Source organism: Typha latifolia, chromosome 11, assembly GCF_019914945.1.
Source record: "Typha latifolia isolate L0001 chromosome 11, TyphaL0001v2, whole genome shotgun sequence".
Taxonomy (NCBI): Eukaryota; Viridiplantae; Streptophyta; class Magnoliopsida; order Poales; family Typhaceae; genus Typha; species Typha latifolia.
The window spans coordinates 9360761-9379973 of NC_133096.1; the positions used below are offsets into that span (position 1 = coordinate 9360761).

The window sequence follows — 19213 nt, forward strand, 5'->3', positions numbered from 1 at the left end:
TATCTAGATTTAATTTAAATCCGACAAAAATCCAACTCATTTTCATATGAGAGTTAAACAAATCATGACCAGAATAAATCCCAAATAAATATTTTAGAAAAAAGGTACAAATTATCCACTGTACAATCCAATCCTTGTCCTGAGTCATGAAGATCCATGGAAAACTCGATTGAATAGGATAATGTATTCCAGAGTCCTATTCGAATCTCCTAAAATTAAAACTAAGGGAGGACCCACCAAGGGTCCACATATCCCCTATTATTAATATAAATATCCACCACATATATAAATTATATTATTTGCGTTACATCGTGACGTCCAAAAACTATAGACGAGAATCATCATGCATGGCTCGGCAGAACAACAGTGATTTGTTGACCACGCAACCATTATATAACGCCCTTTTATGATCATATCCTACGTGACATAAATAAAAATTATAATATATATATATATATATATAAGGATGATTAAGGTATGTCGGCGATTATAAACTTTTTCACTTGTTACATCTAATTAGGAGCCTAAACCTTAAATTATAAGCGTAACATTTTATGATCTGAATCTGATTATATTAAACTTAAATATTTTTATAATTTAGAGGCCGTTGGTTTTTGAAGGAGGGAGCAAACGGTTTATGCGGCCAATTGGAGCAGCTTGGCTTGAATTATTGGTTGCTATGGAGATTGGAATTTAGCTTCTTGTTTAGTTTTCTTGGCATTCTTGGTTCCAAAAGTCTCGTGGTGATTGCATAGATGATGTTGATGGTTGCTGTTGCTTTCCATGGACAAATAGATTGCAATTTGTATTGTTCTTCCATTCATTCAAATGAGTAAATTAGAAAGTTGCATTATAGATCAGTGTTATTTCTTTATTATTATTATTATTATTATTAATTGATTGTTTTGGGTCTTTTGTATGTGTAATATAGATTGTTAAATTTCGGTTTTTAATCAAAAATAAAATAAATATACAGACAATCGGATTTATCTTGACAATTTTTTTTAAAAAATAATAATAATGGCAGAGTTCTCAAAGTTAGTCCACTTGGTTACCAAATATGCAAGCAACCTTTGGAATACCAAAGGAAGTCATTTTTGCAAGTTATCTTCGTCAACTTTTTTCTCTTTGAATCCGAGGAATACTGTACTTTTAATACTTGAATGCACACAGATTCGTCTATTGGAATTCGAATCTTATTGCCAATGCAAGAGTAAAGATGGCCATTTGTGCAAGTTATTGCATGTTGCCCTTTGCTTTTCAATTGGTTAACAAAATAAAAATTGAGGAGGGTGTGAAATGGAAGGAAATAAAAAATTAAATAAATAAATCTCATATATTGGAAGTTAAATTTTATTGCTATTTAATTTGCTGGCTAACTGTATTGCGAGATTCCCGATGATTTTTTTTAATTCTTAGTCAATATTATTATTATTATTTTCGTCTAATCTTGTCTTGTGATTCCAAACAATTTTAATTTTAAACTTTTGAAATATTTTTTATATATAAACTTTTGCGATTCGTTATGTTAATTTATGGTTTAATAGGATGACATACCACTAGGGTCCACTTCCTAAAGTACACAATAAATAATCGTTGATTTATTAAATATTGAAGAAACCTATTAAGAAATACCCTGCTATTTTATTAAAGATAAATCTATTATTAATTACCACTATACGAGTTAAATTAATTATTTACGTATAATAATCATAATATCGTAATATAAATTAACCTACTCCACCAACCTCCATGACGAGATATTATATTGTTCTCCTTTAAGGTAGACAATTTTACTGAGAAACATTTTCTTTGATTTTAGTCTAAAATATTTAAGATAATAAAAATCTAAGATGCAAGTCATTATTTTCCTGAAAAGTCCCTCATCATCTGGAGATGTTCTATCTAATGAGGTCAAACCATCAGAACAAGAGATTACCGGATTCAAATTTTTGTAATTTATTTTATAAGAGAGTTGATTCAAGAGCTCTGCTAGGGTTGGGTTGTGTTTTTCCCCCTTCCCCCCTCGCGAAGAGGATTTTCTCTGTCGCCTCCAATTGTTTTGTGTGATTATATCAACGACGTTAGGTAGATCGGTTGCCTTCTCCCGCTTCCTATTTATTTTTTATTTATTTTTTGTTTATTTTAGGTTTTATTCCTCAATTCTTTAGTATTCTCAAATGAATCTTTAAGTGTTTTGTTAAATTTCAAAACTCATATTGTTCTTCGCATAATGCTATCGGCCGGCCAAGCGGGAGATTTGATTCTAAAGCGTCTGCTCTATCTTCTTTATATTATTTGTTTGGATATCTACTTTAACTATTATTTGGTCTGTAACGCAGACAAGTGTAAGGCTTGTTCCTAGAGCTCTTGTCCTATCCTCTTTCTTATTTTATATCACATTGTAATCGGTTATTTAAAATAAATAATATTATCAACTACACACTTTTTTATTTAAAAAAAAAAAAAAAAAAAAACTTACAAGCTCTTAAATTATAATATACATACCTTACCAACTTAGTCAAGATTCCCTGCAACCTTTTGTATTTTTTAACCAAACATCCTAAATATATTTGAGAGATTTGTTGCAAGTTAGAGGAGATCACATCCGTATTAGAAAAATGATATGGTATGGTATGGTATGGTATGGTATGGCCACCTCGATCCCTCCCTCTCGCTTCTGATTGCTCCAAAAGTCGTACCAATCCAGTGGTCCCCACTTGCCCCCATTTGTTCGCTTTGGGTTTGATTCACAGTCAAAACGGACAAATGTTCTTTATTTAAATTTTTCCAACTTGTGATATATATTATTTTTCAGAAACAACCTTGTTCCTTTTTTGCAATATTTAGAAACGGTACTCATTTTTCCCGCAATACTTGCAAGAACAGGACAGCAGTGTCAATTACTATGGTTTTCTTCCATTTCCCATTTATGAATATTCCGGTAAAGTTGATATGTGTATATTTCTCATAACACTTTAAAAAAAATTTATTTTACTCGTCAAAAAAACACATAAATAGAAAAATTTTGAAATTCATATAGTTACTTATTTTTTTCTTAATTCAAAATATGTACTTAGATAATAAAAATATTTCAAATATATATATATATTGAAAATATTAATTAATTCAGGGTATAAATAAAATTATCCCATTAAAAAAGAAGGGTTCATCTTTTCATACAATAAGATACTGGTATCATGATAACCACTGCAACTATTTGTTTTGAAAGCCTTCTTCCTTGAAGGAAAACAAAAGGTACAGAAAAACTATTCTTCTCAACTTGCTGGTCATTAATGCAAAATTGACCAAAAGCTCTCCTCCAATAGTAAACAGCCTATCCTATGATCCTATCTAACCTCTGGAATTGAGAGGCCGAACTACTTATATAAGCCCGGCCGCTTATCACTTTGATTCCTAATAAAATTTTCGGGATTTCTTAAAATAAAGAAAAGGGGGGTAAAAGCTTCAAGTGGGCCTGATCCGCTGTACGCTTGTCTTGTTTGTAGCCATAAAGATGCTACATCCCTCGCCTCTCATCTCAGCGGTGAACACGTCACCCGATTCCTTAATGTAACATAAAATAGTAATAGATCATCTAGTTATAGAGGAATTAATTTAATCTCACCTAATAGGAGAGGATTAGGTGAGCAAGAATGCTTCTTCTCAACGACCTCATTTGGTTGATTTTTAACAAAAACAACCTCTCAACTATGCTCAAAATCACAATTCCACCTGCCACAGAGAAGATTAGAGGGATAATCTCAACTCCTTTTAAGATAAGCTATCAAATTAAAGCGACGAGCTATGTGAGATTTTGATAGAACTTGTTTGCTAAGAATATATAAAAAGGTAAATAATAATCCACTATCATTATGTAACAATTTTAGATAATATGAAGGGGAAAATGGCAAAATTTGTACACTTTCAAACTTGGTAGGTTCATGAACTCATTGGAAAAGACCTTTTTCTCTTTGCAAAATTACTCACGTGCTCACCAAACCTTTTGGTGCCAATGATGTAGATTCTTCACTAATTTCTATGCTAATTTCTTGTCTACATCTAATATGAGTTTTATATTAGTATAATTATACTTATTCGTTATATCTGTATAAGTTTTTATAATATATAGTTTTTTTTTTTAACTACTCTAATCTATAATAATTATATTTGATATTTAATATTAAAATAAAAGACTAGAGAAGAAGACAGAAAAATAGGTATTAGTAAATTAGTATTGAGATAAGTGATTATTTACGTACTATATTATTATAAGGAGGCTTATACTAGAATAAAATTTTCTTTTTAAATTTGATGAGTGAGCTAGGCTCGGGAGAATTATATTTTGGGCAAATGTCGTATTGATTTGCATGATTTTTATTATGATTGTTTTTTAAGAATATGAAAATTATGGTGTTATAAAAAGAGAAGAATATAGTTTGGAATTTGGACATATTAAATGGAGAGAGAAAAGAGTCCCTAAGGTGAGGGTAACAAAAGTGCAGCAACAAAGAGATGTCAATATCTTAGAAGAAAGTGGATCAAACTTTATGCTTCAATAATGGGACTTTGATCCTCTTTGCTTAGGAATGTTCCCTTAAAAGACATTTCCTTTTCAGCAAAAAAGATTAACCATTCACCAAAAGAAGAATGGCATAGAACTATAATTTTTCTATCTTATTAGTGAAATCAATGAGATTAACCCACAATTAAGTTGGAAGATTTGATCACTTTATTCACTTCCCATTGTGAAAGATGTGTCTTATGCTCTCACTTTGTAGTGCTGTGATGTTGATTTCTATCAACCCACAAAAGAAGCATATATCAAACCACCTAATCACCTATTCTTTTTATAAAAAAAATCAAATCAAATTATAACTTTTTCTATTTACTTTTCCTCCCCCCAAATGCCACCTAACTATGAAATGTTTCCCCTCTACCTCTCCAAATGCAGTGGGGGTTGGTATAATAATAGGTCAAAATAATTAGAAGCCAAAGTGGACTTAGCTAGATCTAATTAGAAACTAGGCATGTCTAATGGACATATAATTGTAGTAGGTGATATTAAGCATGGATAATTATGAACAAGCTCATATTGCAACATAAGAAATGAGGTGAATTCTCACTTTTCCTCTTCTTTTTCTTTTTTGAACCAAAAAAAAAAAAAAAGATCTTTTAATTCTGCTATTCCTATCATGCTAGTGTGCATAAATTCCCTTCCTATTGAGTCAATGTCCATTTGGCAGGACAAATTTGACCAAATTTGATTCCTTGAAGACTAATTTTGCACACACACAAAAAAAAAAAAAGGAAAAGAGAAGAATAAATTAATACTAATTTTTAAAAGTTTGATAGGTGTTTTGTTATCATGAAAGGTGCCCAAAAGCTACTTTGATATGTGTATTAGTTATTTGCACAAATGAGCCAAGGGCATGTGTTCCGTCTCTAGTACTATATAAATGTGCATCTTTGTCCTAATACTGAACATGGAATCCAAACAGCAATATGAAAGCAATCGACATTGATTTCAGACCTACTTCTCTGAATTGAAGAAAACTAATTGGAAGCAATTCATCAATCCAAATCCGAGGTGATTGTATGATAGTGAATAGCAAATGATTTCTCCATGCAGTAAGAAATATTAGCATCAAATTGAGATGCCTAAATTTATTCATATATTTGATTAATTAAGCTCGAATCCTCCCAAAAAAAAAGCTAAATCTAGCATTTAACAATAGATAACCCCAAAGGTTGCTCTTTAATTATTCACACATTATAGCTAATCCACATGCTTATCCTATCCAGCAACTATCTATCCATTATTCCAATGCCATCTCTGAGATCTCTTCAACTTATCCTATCAAAAGGCAAACGAATAAAAGGCTTTTAACTGTTTGGATAAGCTCGTCACATGCATGCATCCAGATATCCAATTGCCAGAAATATACGAAATAAGATATCAAATTGCAAACTTTGTTGTCGAGATAATCCACTTTGGATCGGACTTATCCAAGCCTTAGCCTAAGGAAGGGCTAAATAAACTAACAAAAGAAGCCCATCTCTCTATAAACTATCAACTAATCTCATAGTTTAGAACACAATAAAACCAAGTGCTTAGATCACTAACCATCACAATAACAAAGCCAATTTGAAGAGAACTTAGTATAAATTAACTCTAGATTCCATCCTTCACATTGTCGACTTGCCTCGTCGAGGAACACCTTCTGTTGTTTAATGCTTAATTAATTAAGGACGACGCTTAGGCCACGAAAACTTCCATTAGGGGGGGCTTAATATATTCCATTAGCATACAACTAACCTCCAAGTCCACCCTCTAAAAGATTAAAAACTAGAAAGGAAAAAGAAAAAAAAAATATATATTTGGAAGTGGAATTAAAATTTTATTTGAATTCAAATGTCAAAAGCACTCATAGGTTCTAAGAAACTAGACGGTTTCGGTACGCCTCGGCCATGAGATTTGCCAACTCGAATATGAATAAAAAATGTATCCTTCTCTTGTAGTGGATATTAAACTAAGATGATGAGGTTTGAGATATTTTTTAGAGTTAATCAAATGGATTATAATTTGAGATTTTATTCCTTCTAATCACTATAATTCCAATCAAACAACAAAAACAAGGTGGAGGCATAGCTAGAAAGAGAGAAGGAAAAATAATAATAATAAATTATGGACATGAGCATCGTGATCAGAAAGCTTACCTGCTTAAACTTGGATTAGACACCATTTTGTCTACTAATTATAAAACAAATTTAAAGTGGCTATTCCTTTGTTTGATGAGCTCTTCAAACTTCTTCTAATCTCCAAAGGTTACAATCTTCACTTGGTTAATATAATTTAATCAATTCATATACTACGTATTTGTATGGGTATGCATACGCACATATATAAACTATAAAATAATTAAGTTTGTCTATTGTGATTGGCTTTGAAACAATGAATATAGAAGGGCCCATGGAGAAATAATTTAACCTTACTAATTAACTCCAACTGGATTAATAATTAATCCACTTTCCCCAAGATGGATCATTAGAGTCGCGACGTGGTTAAAGTTTAAAATGTTGATAAGCCCGAGGGGAGAACAACAGTGAGCCATCCTGGCTTTATTTTTGTCTCATTAATAGCTTAATTACTTTATTAGGGTTTGGATTAAGCCCTTGGAGTTTGGCTTGTGTTGGGGATATAATTAATACACAAGAAAGTTACAAATAGCACCTTACATTACCCAGATATAAGTTAATTAATTTATTTATAAAACCAAATTAAGCCTTCAAAGACTAAAATCTATTAAAATATGATCAAATCACATTTAAGCATTTGATCTAAAACTACTACTATCCTTTAATCTCAAAGGAAATATGAGCGGAGTAAGAGTAGAATAATTTAGGAATCGATGAATTGTGCCATTTCATCAAGTGATTTTCAATAAACAATGAAAAGATATGATTCTATTTATAATATAGTTAAAATATAGGGCGTTATTTCTAATTTTCTCTTAATATAATTAAAGGATATTAGGGTTAAAGCCCAATAAAGTGGCCAAAGTTCGGTATCTTGGACTATAGTTTTTTTCTTATTGGGCTGGGTGGGCCGGACTGGGAAATTTACAATTTACATCCCGCCTTTCGCTCTTATTTATTATTAAACACCGTATCATGTTAGTATTTATAGTTTGCCCCCGGTGTTTTATTTTTATTTTTGTCGCTTCAAAAGCACCCTATTGTTATCTAGCTTTCAGATTTTACTACTCTTCTTCACAATTTGCAACAGGAGAGATTAATTAGCGTTCATCTTATTTTTATTTATTTTTTTCCCCGCATTTATTCTAGTTGTTGTAGCAAATTATTTAATTCATGTTTGCATATCATAAGGTAAAATAAATCTTTCGATCTGATAATATCTTTGAGGGCTCGGATTGGATGCAAGATTGGGCCAGCCCATGACTTATCTGGCCCAAGACTGACATTTTGCTTTTAATTTAAAATTTTAAAAATGCAAAAAAAAAATCATTTGATCTTAAATCTAACTCCATTTTTATTCCTACCTTAATTCGAAGAATAAGGTTATTTTACATCTACGATTAATGTAACTCGTTTTACTGTGTATTTTTATTAAAAAAAAAAAAAACTAACGACACGGTATTCTTAATGCATTAATAATAAAAATAAATTCTAGGGGCATTTTTGATAAATTTACTTAAAAGAGTGATAACAAAGTAACTCTCCCACGTGTGATTTCAGCTAACATAAGCCGGCACACATCACATGTTCATCACTCGAATAAATCGTTCGGGATAAAGATTTAGATAAAAAGCTATCCTTCCTAACTCCTAAGGCAAGCAAACCGCCTCCTATAAGTTGGATATTCACACGACCTGCGTGGACTATCCGAGAATAGCATGTTAGGGATAAGGAGTCGTCCGACTTGTTATCCGATAAAAAAAAGGAAATAACTGCAAGGATGATGTCGGCAAGGGATTAGATGTAGCGGTTGGGAGGGTCACCTCAATTTATAAATAATAAAAATATAGAGCATAAATTATAATTTTATTAAAAAATAAAATGCTATATGCAAATCTTTTCCATATATCTATACCGATGAAAACTATTTATATATATATATAACAGTTGATTTTTGCATAGATATTCCTCTAAGATTATTGAGAGACACAAATATTCTAACACTTTCCATCAAATGAATACCATAAATTAAATTATTTAACAACAAACAAGTCATCAAATGAATAGGATTATATATATTAAAAAAAGAGCTCGGATATCATTATCCATCATCACTAACAGTTGCTCTTTTAATTCCAATTGGTTCGCGTCTCTTATGCGTCTTCCTTCTTCCGGTATAAGCAATGCTTCTCTTAATATATTCTACCTAGTTTTCTCCCACGTCACAGTCAGCATCTATGCATCACTTCAGAAGATCCCTCCACGTGGCTGCCACTGACGTGTCACGACCATAACTAATCACCGCAATTAGTCCGACAAATCAAGGTCGTCTTCTGCTAAGATTGAGACCTTGCTGCCTTAATCTTCTCCATGACAGTGAGATTAACGATGACTTAAAACACGATCCTTTTATTAATCTAATGAGTATATTCTTTTCTTTGTTGTTGGTGGTGGTAGCGGTGTTATTGTACGGTGGAGATCGCGAGGCACCGCCGATTTGGACGGTTGACGACCTGCGGATTAGCAACGCGTCCTCATCTCATAATCATAGGCGACTCTTTTGATACATTTTCGTCAAAGTAGGCCTTGGGAACGCTACGGACGTACCAAACTGTTGACGCGTGGACAATTCTAGTATCTTTTTGAGTTACTTTTTGGATACATTTTCGGTGGATTTAGATTATATGATCCACACCCGGTCACTAGTTAAGGATCCGTTTTCGTTATTTCTCGAGTAGGGTATGGTGCGCGGATCTTGTGGTCCAGGTGTCGCCATCAGGGGTCAGGTGGAGATCACCGAGATCTCCATCCCAGATATCCTAACCGGGAAATGGACGATGAAGGGGGAGCGCGACGCCCTTGTCGGCGGCATCTGGAACAGGGTGGGATCCACGAGATCTGTACAACCCACCTAACCCGATGCCGCGTGGGCCCGCGAGTCTTACGGATTCACGAACGGTGACGTTCCTCGCTGGAGGGCGTGGGCCAGGGAGGATAAGGTAGGGACCGCACCGATCTCGCCGGGAACTGTGCAACGGTTTGGTGTAAACGTCACCAACCGTATGAGCGTCATGACGGCGTTAATCCACTTGGACTTGTGCCCTGAATAATTTGTATAAAGCCGTTTAAATTTCCATCTAAATTTGATACTTTTTGCATAAATAGTACTAACTTAACTACAATTTAAATTTTAGAAGGGTATGCACACGTAAATAGGAAACTCTAGTATACTTCCTTGCATTAATAGCATACCCAAGCAGCACATGACTCGCCATGTGTATATCCTATTCCTTCCTATGGCCATGTGTTTCTCTTCATTTTAATAAAGGAAAGGAGGAGATGGATAATATTAGATAAATAAATGGAACTTATCCAAGTTTTGGCTGATAGTGCAACCTATCAAAATAAAAATCCAAGATTTTATTCCTCAATTTGATACTCCACCACCAAATTATTCTGCTTCTCCGACTAACTATCTGTGTTGTTTACTTAAATGACATCTTTGCATGCTACCAGAATATCTCTCTCAAATATATTTACTCTTGGGTAATAGTTTTCATACTTTCTTCTATTAAAATGAGGAAAAGGAGTAACATATACGATGACCATCATGGTACTAGAAGAAGTTTTTCCATAATATATATTATACCTACTACTGTGCCATTCTTTTCTTTGAATGGAAGAGAGAATTATTCCCCTCGGTCCTTCTTTCCTACTGGGCCATTATAAAGAATTGATGGCTTTTAGAAGAATAGCGAGTGAGAGGGAAATGGCATTGCACGTAGCATTATTTTAATTGTATAAATGTTCTTTTACTTTGGAAATTCTCCAACCATAACTTTGTGCATTTGGGTCCCAACTTTTTTTTTTTTTTTTTTTTTTTTTTTGTGTGAATAAATTAGAAGTTATATATCAAGACTTTGGGAAGGGAGCTTATTTGTTGTACATATAAAACGACATGCAAGTCCTTTTTATTATAAGATTTCAAGTTTCAACAACCAGGGTATCATGGCAGCATTATCTCAGATTAATTATAATAATCTCTCCTTCTCTCACTCTCTCTCTCTCTAGCTACGTTGCCACGTATCAATTGTCGTACAGAGTTTCTCATAAATTAAAGGATATTTTTTACTTTTTTTTAGTGAAAAAAAAAAGTTGAGAGTAAATAATTGAAAAGATCTAGATATAATTAACTAGTAATTAAATCGAACCGTGTCAGATGACGACGAACGATTATGTTAATTTAAAACTCTAATCTGAAGCTAAGGTAAGGATATCAGAGTGAGATATAAACTTAGCAGTGGATAATTTATTTTACTCTTTTATTACTTAGTAACCAATTAGTGATCACGATGCATGATGATGGTGACCTCGACCGACATTAAATTTATACTACAACTCAATTATATTCGTATACATAACACTTCGGTGCTTAATTCTCTAGGCGACATAGAGATCCTAGCTTAAATCTCCATGCAAAATGTTATTATTATTTTTAATATAATCATATAATAAACTACATAAAAGTAAATCTGGTTACAAATTGGGCAGCTAATTAGTGAATCACAGGGTTTTATTTTTTTATTTTTTATTAAGGAGGCCTCGGTAATCAGCTTATTTTACCTCTAAACTTATATTGTGAGGATGATAGTATATATATATATATTCTTTTCTTTTAGCTGAGTGGGTTTCACGAAAATTATGTACCATGTTTAAGGAATTAATGAATCATTAAAGTGTGATGTAGTGACTATTGAGTAAGAAGACGTGCAAGATGCAACTACACTTATATACACAGACACGAAGTTACGTTAATATGAAAGTTAAAAAGAGAGGAAGAAGAATACAAGCTAGAAATAAAGTTTAGGGCCTGGCAATAATTTTACTCTTCTTTAAAAAAGAGAGAAAAAAAAGAGTTTAATACCTTAAATTACGTTTGACATTTTGCTCAGAATCTAAAGTGGTCATGTTACAGCTACAGTTGACTGGAACTAAAAAATATGAACTACAAGTTTGCTCCTGTGATTTATACCAATGTGAATTTTTTATTATGAATAATTACTTAAAATTTTTAAACTATCATAAATAAATTTTCATATACATTTTCTAAATTTTTTATTACTCATATACACCTCTAAATTAAGAAAAAAAACTAAGAAAAAAAAGTAATTATACAGATTTCTAAATCAAATTTTTTATCTGGATTAGAGGTGAATGCGGTAAAAAAAAAGTTCGAATATATGTATGCAGAAAATAGTAATAGTTTAAAGAGTTTAAATTAGAATTTCTTTTTTTTTTTCTATCTATCATAATAAATATCAAAATATTAAAATTATTCTTATTCTCTATCAAAATTTTTCACAGTGTTATATATTTCAAATTTAAAACAAATTGCACTTTCACCTTTTATATATTTTTCTATCTAAGATTACAAGTTTCAAAGCTTAATTATTATATAATTATCACAATGTACCTTCCTTTAAATTATAATAAATGCAATGAAAACTTTTAATATATCTTAAATGTATGAATAGCATATTTATATTTACTCTGCTAATTTCTATGTTAAATTTGAATGAAAAAGTTAATATTTCCATACTAGTGTAAACTAAAAGGGAATCACTTTGCAATATATACTATGATAATGTAATAGTTCTAGTAGTTTGATTTTAGACATAACAAATTTACAAAGGGGTAATTTAAAATTTACTAGGAAACATATTAACTAGGATCAAATTAAGAATATTTTGTAGATAGAATGTAAAATCAAATAAAAATATAATATAGGGTGTTAGATGAGAAATAATTTTAATTTTCTTTGGGGGTGGGGGGGCCTGGGGTTTCTGATTTTAAAAGAAGAGAGAAAGTTTTACCAAAGAAAAAAAGAGAAAAAGAGAATTAAAGCCACCGGCGAGAGTATTTAACCCCCTCTACCTCTGCTATCTTCTTCGTCCCATTAGCCTTCATCTCTCTCTGTCTCTCTAAAATCCACTACGGACCCTTGTGGCGGCTGGGAGATAGAGAGGAAAAGGCAGGCAGGCAGGCCTCTGTCCCGCTCTTCACTCACTCAAATCTCTCTCTTCCTCCGCCTCCAAGGAGTGGTATTTCTAGTCCGCTTCGGTGAGAGAGAGAGAGAGAGAGAGAGTATGAAGTACGTATTGGTAACTGGGGGGGTGGTGAGTGGATTGGGGAAGGGGGTTACGGCGAGCAGCATCGGGGTTGTTCTCAAGGCATGCGGACTTCGCATTACTTCGATAAAGATCGGTACTTGTTGCTTTTGCCTTGCTCTTTTGAAATCTCTGTGTAAAGATCGTTCCGTTTGGGGCTTCGTTTGGAAAAGTAGTAACTTTCAATCCAATGAGACCTTTTGGGGGCGTTTCGAGGCTTTAGGAGGGGTTATTTGTTGTTTTTTCGTTGGAATAATCTTTGCGGAAGTGCTTTTGGCTACTCTTCCTTTATATGAGCACCTCAAGTTTGGATTTTGCGGTGAAGAGACAGCTTTGTCCTCCTTTCTCCACGGAGGTTTTCGTATGATTATAACCCTGTGTTATGTTTCAGATTAAGTTATTTTTCTTCTTGGCATTCAATATTGAGGACTAGTTTCATATTATTTAAGGGGTGAATGTGCCAAAAAAGAAAAACAAAACTTTTGGTATATTTACAATTATTTTTATTGGTCTCTCGCTTGTTCTTCCCCTTGCTATCGCCCTTCCTGTTTTGTTTTTGTTTTTGTTTTTTGTTTTTGTATATATCGGTCTGTATAAAACATGTAGTCAATGAATTGGTTAGTTCTTTTACTTGCTTTTGTTTCTACTCTATCATTGTTGTTGGAGTTGCTGTGATTTGTTAAATGTTTGACCTGATGGGTGGCTTATACTTCCCGTAATACATACCGGCAGATCCATATCTCAACACGGATGCTGGAACGATGTCTCCATTCGAGCATGGAGAAGTGTTTGTTTTGGACGATGGTGGTGAGGTGAATAATGTCTAATCCTTTTCATGTATCCTTTTACTATTTTGAAGTTTTTACAAACAAACTTGCCCACTTGCCCAAGCATGTACACACTTGCACAGACCAAAAAACATTTATCTTCTCTTCTTTAAGTTGACTGGTTTGTCGAGGAAAAGTTGATTTAATATCCGCTGGAACAGCAATGTACGTTTTCGATTTTCTATTCATTCGTCACTTGTGATCAGGCCTGGTTGACATTTTCTTTAAGAAGCTATTTCGCGTAGCTAATCCATAAGTTTGAATTTATGGTTTAGTTGGCAGACTTTTTTATTTCTTTGTTTCTAAGAATTTCTGGTCTGGTTAGCTTAGTTTCCTAAAACCTTGCAGCTTCTTGTTAAGCTTTTGGCAGCCACTGGCCTTCAACAATATTCCAACTTGTCTTGAGTATCATGAACTTTGGTTGTCCCCATTAGATTCATTGTGTCCATTCAGCGTATTGAATTATTTCATTTTGAAGGTGGACTTGGACCTGGGAAATTATGAGAGGTTTCTAGATCTCAAACTGACTCGTGACAACAACATCACCACTGGAAAGATCTACCAGGTATTTAAACTAATCTGTTATATTCATGTAGTTGTCTTGCATTGGGTACAATTTGATTAAAAGAATGTGATTTTAACTCTGGTTTGACTAACTTTGACTTGGACATTGTTATTCTTGTTATAAGGTAGATGGCTGCAATTAAAAAATAAAACGGGGACCTGTTTAGGTGATTATCCAGATTTTTTTCTATTGAAACAAATGCTAGAAACCTACCTCCATACATATAGATGGGACTGCTTAAACTTCCCTTTCCCATGACAGAAACCCCTTGACTTATTGCCGAGATGAAATTGATGTTCACTTTAGGAAACAGGACTGGTGATCAATTTGGCTGCCTTTTCACTTGAGTTATTCGATAAGCAAAATCTATTTGTGAATGAATTCTATTAAGATATTCATACTTGACAAGAAACAGTTAAGTCACCTTATTTGTTAATTGCACTGGACAGTGACGTGGATCAATTCTTATCAAACAAGAGAATGCAGCTGAATGTTGCATAACCATGTTCAGAAATTCTTGATACTGTCTTATGGGGGAATTGAGAAACGAAGTTGCACTTTTATGGTTATCTTTATGTCTCGACAAAATTTTGTGAATTATGTTTCTTTACAACAAATTACTTTGGTCTTTCTCATTCTTTTCTTCGTTACTTACAATTACCTTTTGGATGCTGGACAATAGTCTGTCATTAACAAGGAGAGGAAAGGAGATTACTTGGGGAAAACAGTCCAGGTACCGATTTCTTGTCTATTTTACTTCTTGACCCAGTAATTTAGTTGGATTGCTCGTGCAAGGTTATATATCTTTTAAGTCTGAATATGTACTATGTTTTCCTTTTCAAGGTTGTGCCACACATTACAGATGCTATCCAAGAGTGGATTGAACGTGTATCAATGATACCTGTGGATGGCAAAGAAGGGCCAGCTGACGTTTGTGTAATAGAGCTAGGTGGAACTATAGGTGAGAACTTCTGAAATTTTCATATCAGAAAAGGGAAATAAACGTTAGGTAAACGTTGTCGGGAGCTTTAGTCTGCTTCATACTTCCCATATTTGAGTTAGGATATGGTGCAGGAACAATTTCCCTGCCAGTATAACTGGTATAACATGCAATAACATTATTGATGCAGGGGATATTGAATCAATGCCGTTTATTGAAGCTTTGGGACAATTCTCCTATCATGTTGGTACGGAAGCTGTCCAGAGAAGGATTCATTTTATTCATAATCCTACATCCTCTTTCCTTCTCATTTATAATTCCATTTGTTTATCTCCTAATTTGTTGTGTATCAGGTCCTGGTAACTTTTGTCTGGTGCATGTCAGTCTTGTGCCAGTGTTAAATGTGGTTGGCGAACAGGTAAATTCTCATGCAGTTGATATTTCACATTTTCTGCTGAAAGTTTACTGTTATCTTTTAATATTCTTATCCATTTTTTTCAACAAGATTTGGTCTTAAATTTTGTTTTAAACGATGAAATATTGAATTTTGTAGAAAACTAAGCCAACACAACACAGTGTCCGAGGGCTCAGAGGACTTGGGTTAACACCAAATATTTTAGCCTGTCGCAGTACTAAGGTCTCCCACCAACTCCATTTATTTCTGTTGCATTTACATCTATGTCCCCCTATTAGTTTGGTTCTTTTGTGTTGCCCATAATGCTCCGATGGTTTTATTTATAGGCACTGGATGAAAATGTGAAAGAAAAACTGTCACAATTTTGCCATGTTCCGGTAATATTATCAGATTATTAGATTAATTTTGTGTATGCTTACTTCAATGAAGGTATATTGGTGGTTCTTTTGATGCTAATCGATAAAAATTAATTTGCAGGTAGCAAATATTGTTACTCTTCATGATGTCACAAACATTTGGCACATTCCTTTATTATTGAAGGTAGGGCTGATCTCATTCATGATTTGGTGGACAATGATGCTAATTGTTTTTCTTGCTATAGTTTTAATTTGTACATATTTTATCACCTCTTTGTAGGACCAAAATGCACATGAAGCTATTCTGAAAGTTTTGAACCTTCAAAGGTTACTTCTCATCTACTTGATCAAATTATGTTGCTAGTGTTTGCTAATCTGATTGTATGTTTTCTTAGTTATTTGTAAGAGGAACTTATGGTAGTCTTACTGCTTTATATAATCTTGGCAGTGTGGCTTGGGAACCTATGTTGGAGGAATGGACAAATAGGGCTACAACATGTGACAAATTGCAGGATCCTGTTGGTTTTCTTTCCTGATTTTCTCTTATATGGAATCCTCTCTTGTTATGGTAAAAATATGGATTGGTGATTTATGGTCTACAATAATTGGACTGTTGTTAACTTTCAGGTCAGGATTGCGATGGTTGGAAAGTATACTGGTCTTTCGGATTCTTACCTCTCTGTGCTGAAGGTGAAATACACGAATACCCTAGTCTCTTTCATTTTCTATTTTGATAGTTCAGAATTTTCTTATGATCTTTTTATACAAGTTCATTCTCACCAATCTTAGACTCTTGCTCCAATGTCACAATTAAACACACTTGACTTTCTTGCGAATTGTGTATGTAACAAAATGGGTGTTTCTGGCATGGAATTCAGTGTTCTCTGTCTATCTGCAGTTCCAGATTCATCTCTTGCCTACTGATTCTCTTATGCTCTGCTTGCAGGCCCTTCTCCATGCATCTGTTGCTTGTCATAGGAAACTTGTGGTAGATTGGGTACCTTCTGCTGATCTTGAAGATGCTACAGCCAAAGAGGTCCGATTATCATTTGGCTTCTGATAATTGTTTCTGCTGGCATTCTTGTATTACTGATTTGGAGATGGTTAAATTATACAGGCACCTGATGCTCACGAAGCAGCATGGAATCTATTAAAGGTTAACAGAGATGCCTTTAACTTTACATTTCTGAGAAAGATGTTACTCATTCATTATCCAAGTGTGGTACACAGTATATTTAGTTAATTATTTCCTGTAGTAGTTGTCTGAAGAAAATTTTCAGCTCAGGGTGCAGATGGCATACTAGTTCCAGGAGGTTTTGGAGACAGAGGGGTCCAAGGGAAAATTCTGGCTGCCAATTATGCTCGTGAAAACAATGTTCCATACCTTGGCATTTGTCTGGGCATGCAAATTGCTGTAATTGAGTTTGCTCGCTCTGTTATGAACTTGACAGGAGCAAACAGCACAGAGTTCAATCCTGATACAACAGCTCCATGTGTTGTTTTTATGCCGGAGGTAATGTTGTCATGATTCTTCGTACAGTCAACATTCATGTATTGGTACACTCGATCATACTTCTGTATGTCTTTTCCCCAAATATCATGGAAATGAAATTTCAGGGTTCCAAAACTCATATGGGTGGAACAATGCGACTTGGATCGAGAAGAACATATTTCCAGGTTACTGGCTGCAAATCTGCCAAGTTGTGAGGAGACATATCCCTTTTTTTGTAAATTGTTTTGCTGCTTATGATTTTGCATTTGTTCTTGACATTTGATTTTATCAGCAAGATATGATTTTGTTTCATCCTCAATTAGGTATGGTAATGCCAGCTATGTAGATGAAAGACATCGACACAGATATGAGGTCCGCCCAGTCACATATTTTTTATGACAGTTGTGCAATATTATTCATTATTGAGTTGCATTATGCAATGCCTAGCTGCAGATGTCTCGCATGCTCTTGACTTTCACATGATTGAATGTTATTTTAACGAGACCGAACAAACAAAAATTTGTAGGTAAATCCTGATATGGTTCCAGAATTTGAAAAGGCTGGTCTTCTATTTGTTGGTAGAGATGAAAGCGGAGAACGTATGGAGGTATGCCTATAAAATATAATATTTCTCAAGCAGTTAATGTTTTTGAAGTGTTCCTCACTAATAGGTTAATTATGGTGGTTGCAGATTATTGAACTCCCTGATCATCCATTTTTCGTTGGTGTCCAATTTCATCCTGAGTTCAAGTCGAGACCTGGAAAACCGTCTGCACTCTTCTTAGGTAATGCCTACTTGGGAAGTTGGTCACTTTTGCTTGCAATATGCTGATCTTGGTCTCTGATTTAGCACCAACCAATTCTTTTGAGTTTCTTTTCTATTGCATAGCTTGACATTTTCTTAGATAGGTTGTAAAGCCTTCCTGGATTGGTCCATTCTCGTCCAGTTATTTAGGAATCATTGTGTTACACGGAAGTCAGAACAAAATAGAAGCAACAAAGAGATACAAACAAAAGGCAATAAACATAAGCAAAAAATAAATGATGTCAAACAGATTACTACTTTCTTTTATGCATGTAACTTTTCTTCTCCTTTACCTCTTTTAATTGAAATCAGTTTGTCCAACTTATATATCTTAATTTCACATGTCTTCTTATTTGATAGGATTAATTGCTGCCTCGTCTGGGCAACTGGATTCTTGGTTGCAAGGTCCTAGCCATCATAGAACTGCAACAATTGGACATAATTCGAGCAATGGGGTCACACCAAACTCATATCAAAATGGGCATATAAAGAAGCCTGCTAAGAGCCTAGTGAATGGAAACCACCACGCCAACGGCATTGGCATGCACATCTAGCTTGCCTCCATGATTCACACCAGTTTTCTGCTTTTACCGTCAGTTTTCTGATTCCTGTTAGGTCAGTTTTGTTCTGGATTGGATTGCTCTCCAGTCGACCGAGGAGGAAAAAGTTCTTGTGCTCGGTCAACTATCGGATTGAAGGTGCTTGTTCCAGGGTTTTATCAAGGAACAACATAACATCTCTTTGCAGTAATATAGGGGTTTAGTGTGCTTTCATGTAATAGCTTCTTGGTAAGCTCAAAATTCTCTCAATGCAGCGGACTTTTGCTTCTTCTTCTTCTTTTTACTGTACATTGAGAAATAACGAGAATATGTGAGCCTGTTTGAGATTTTAACGATCTTCTTTATAGTCCCGGAGAACTGTTTTGCCTTTTGAGTTGAGTTAATATT

The 19213-nt window shown here is 34.0% G+C and overlaps 1 protein-coding gene across 2 annotated transcripts; it reads left to right on the plus strand.

The window, feature by feature from the left end:
• The first annotated feature begins 12587 nt into the window (after positions 1–12587).
• LOC140797619 (uncharacterized) lies at positions 12588–19176 on the plus strand. 2 transcript variants are annotated; one of them, XM_073151214.1, is made up of 21 exons: positions 12588–12963; positions 13599–13678; positions 14172–14258; positions 14941–14991; positions 15102–15219; positions 15389–15445; positions 15552–15616; positions 15752–15835; positions 15940–15990; positions 16091–16153; positions 16250–16296; positions 16418–16487; positions 16597–16659; positions 16916–17005; positions 17087–17125; positions 17255–17482; positions 17587–17672; positions 17785–17833; positions 17988–18068; positions 18153–18246; positions 18627–19176. In XM_073151214.1, exons 1-21 carry the CDS (start codon positions 12846–12848, stop codon positions 18818–18820), a joined length of 1815 nt encoding a protein of 604 aa, XP_073007315.1. In that variant the 5' UTR covers positions 12588–12845; the 3' UTR covers positions 18821–19176. The 2 variants fall into 2 exon arrangements, 1 of the variants encoding a protein (XP_073007315.1); XR_012110692.1 differs by having other exon boundaries at positions 12650–12963; positions 17587–17696.
• Positions 19177–19213: the final 37 nt, after the last annotated feature.

Excerpts from the sequence above, each read along its gene's own strand:
- LOC140797619 (XM_073151214.1), top strand. The coding sequence starts at position 12,846 with ATGAAGTACGTATTGGTAACTGGGGGGGTGGTGAGTGGATTGGGGAAG. Across the intron at positions 17,483-17,586 it reads GTGTTGTTTTTATGCCGGAG|GGTTCCAAAACTCATATGGG; the intron begins GTAATGTTGTCA and ends ATGAAATTTCAG. Across the intron at positions 17,673-17,784 it reads GGCTGCAAATCTGCCAAGTT|GTATGGTAATGCCAGCTATG; the intron begins GTGAGGAGACAT and ends ATCCTCAATTAG.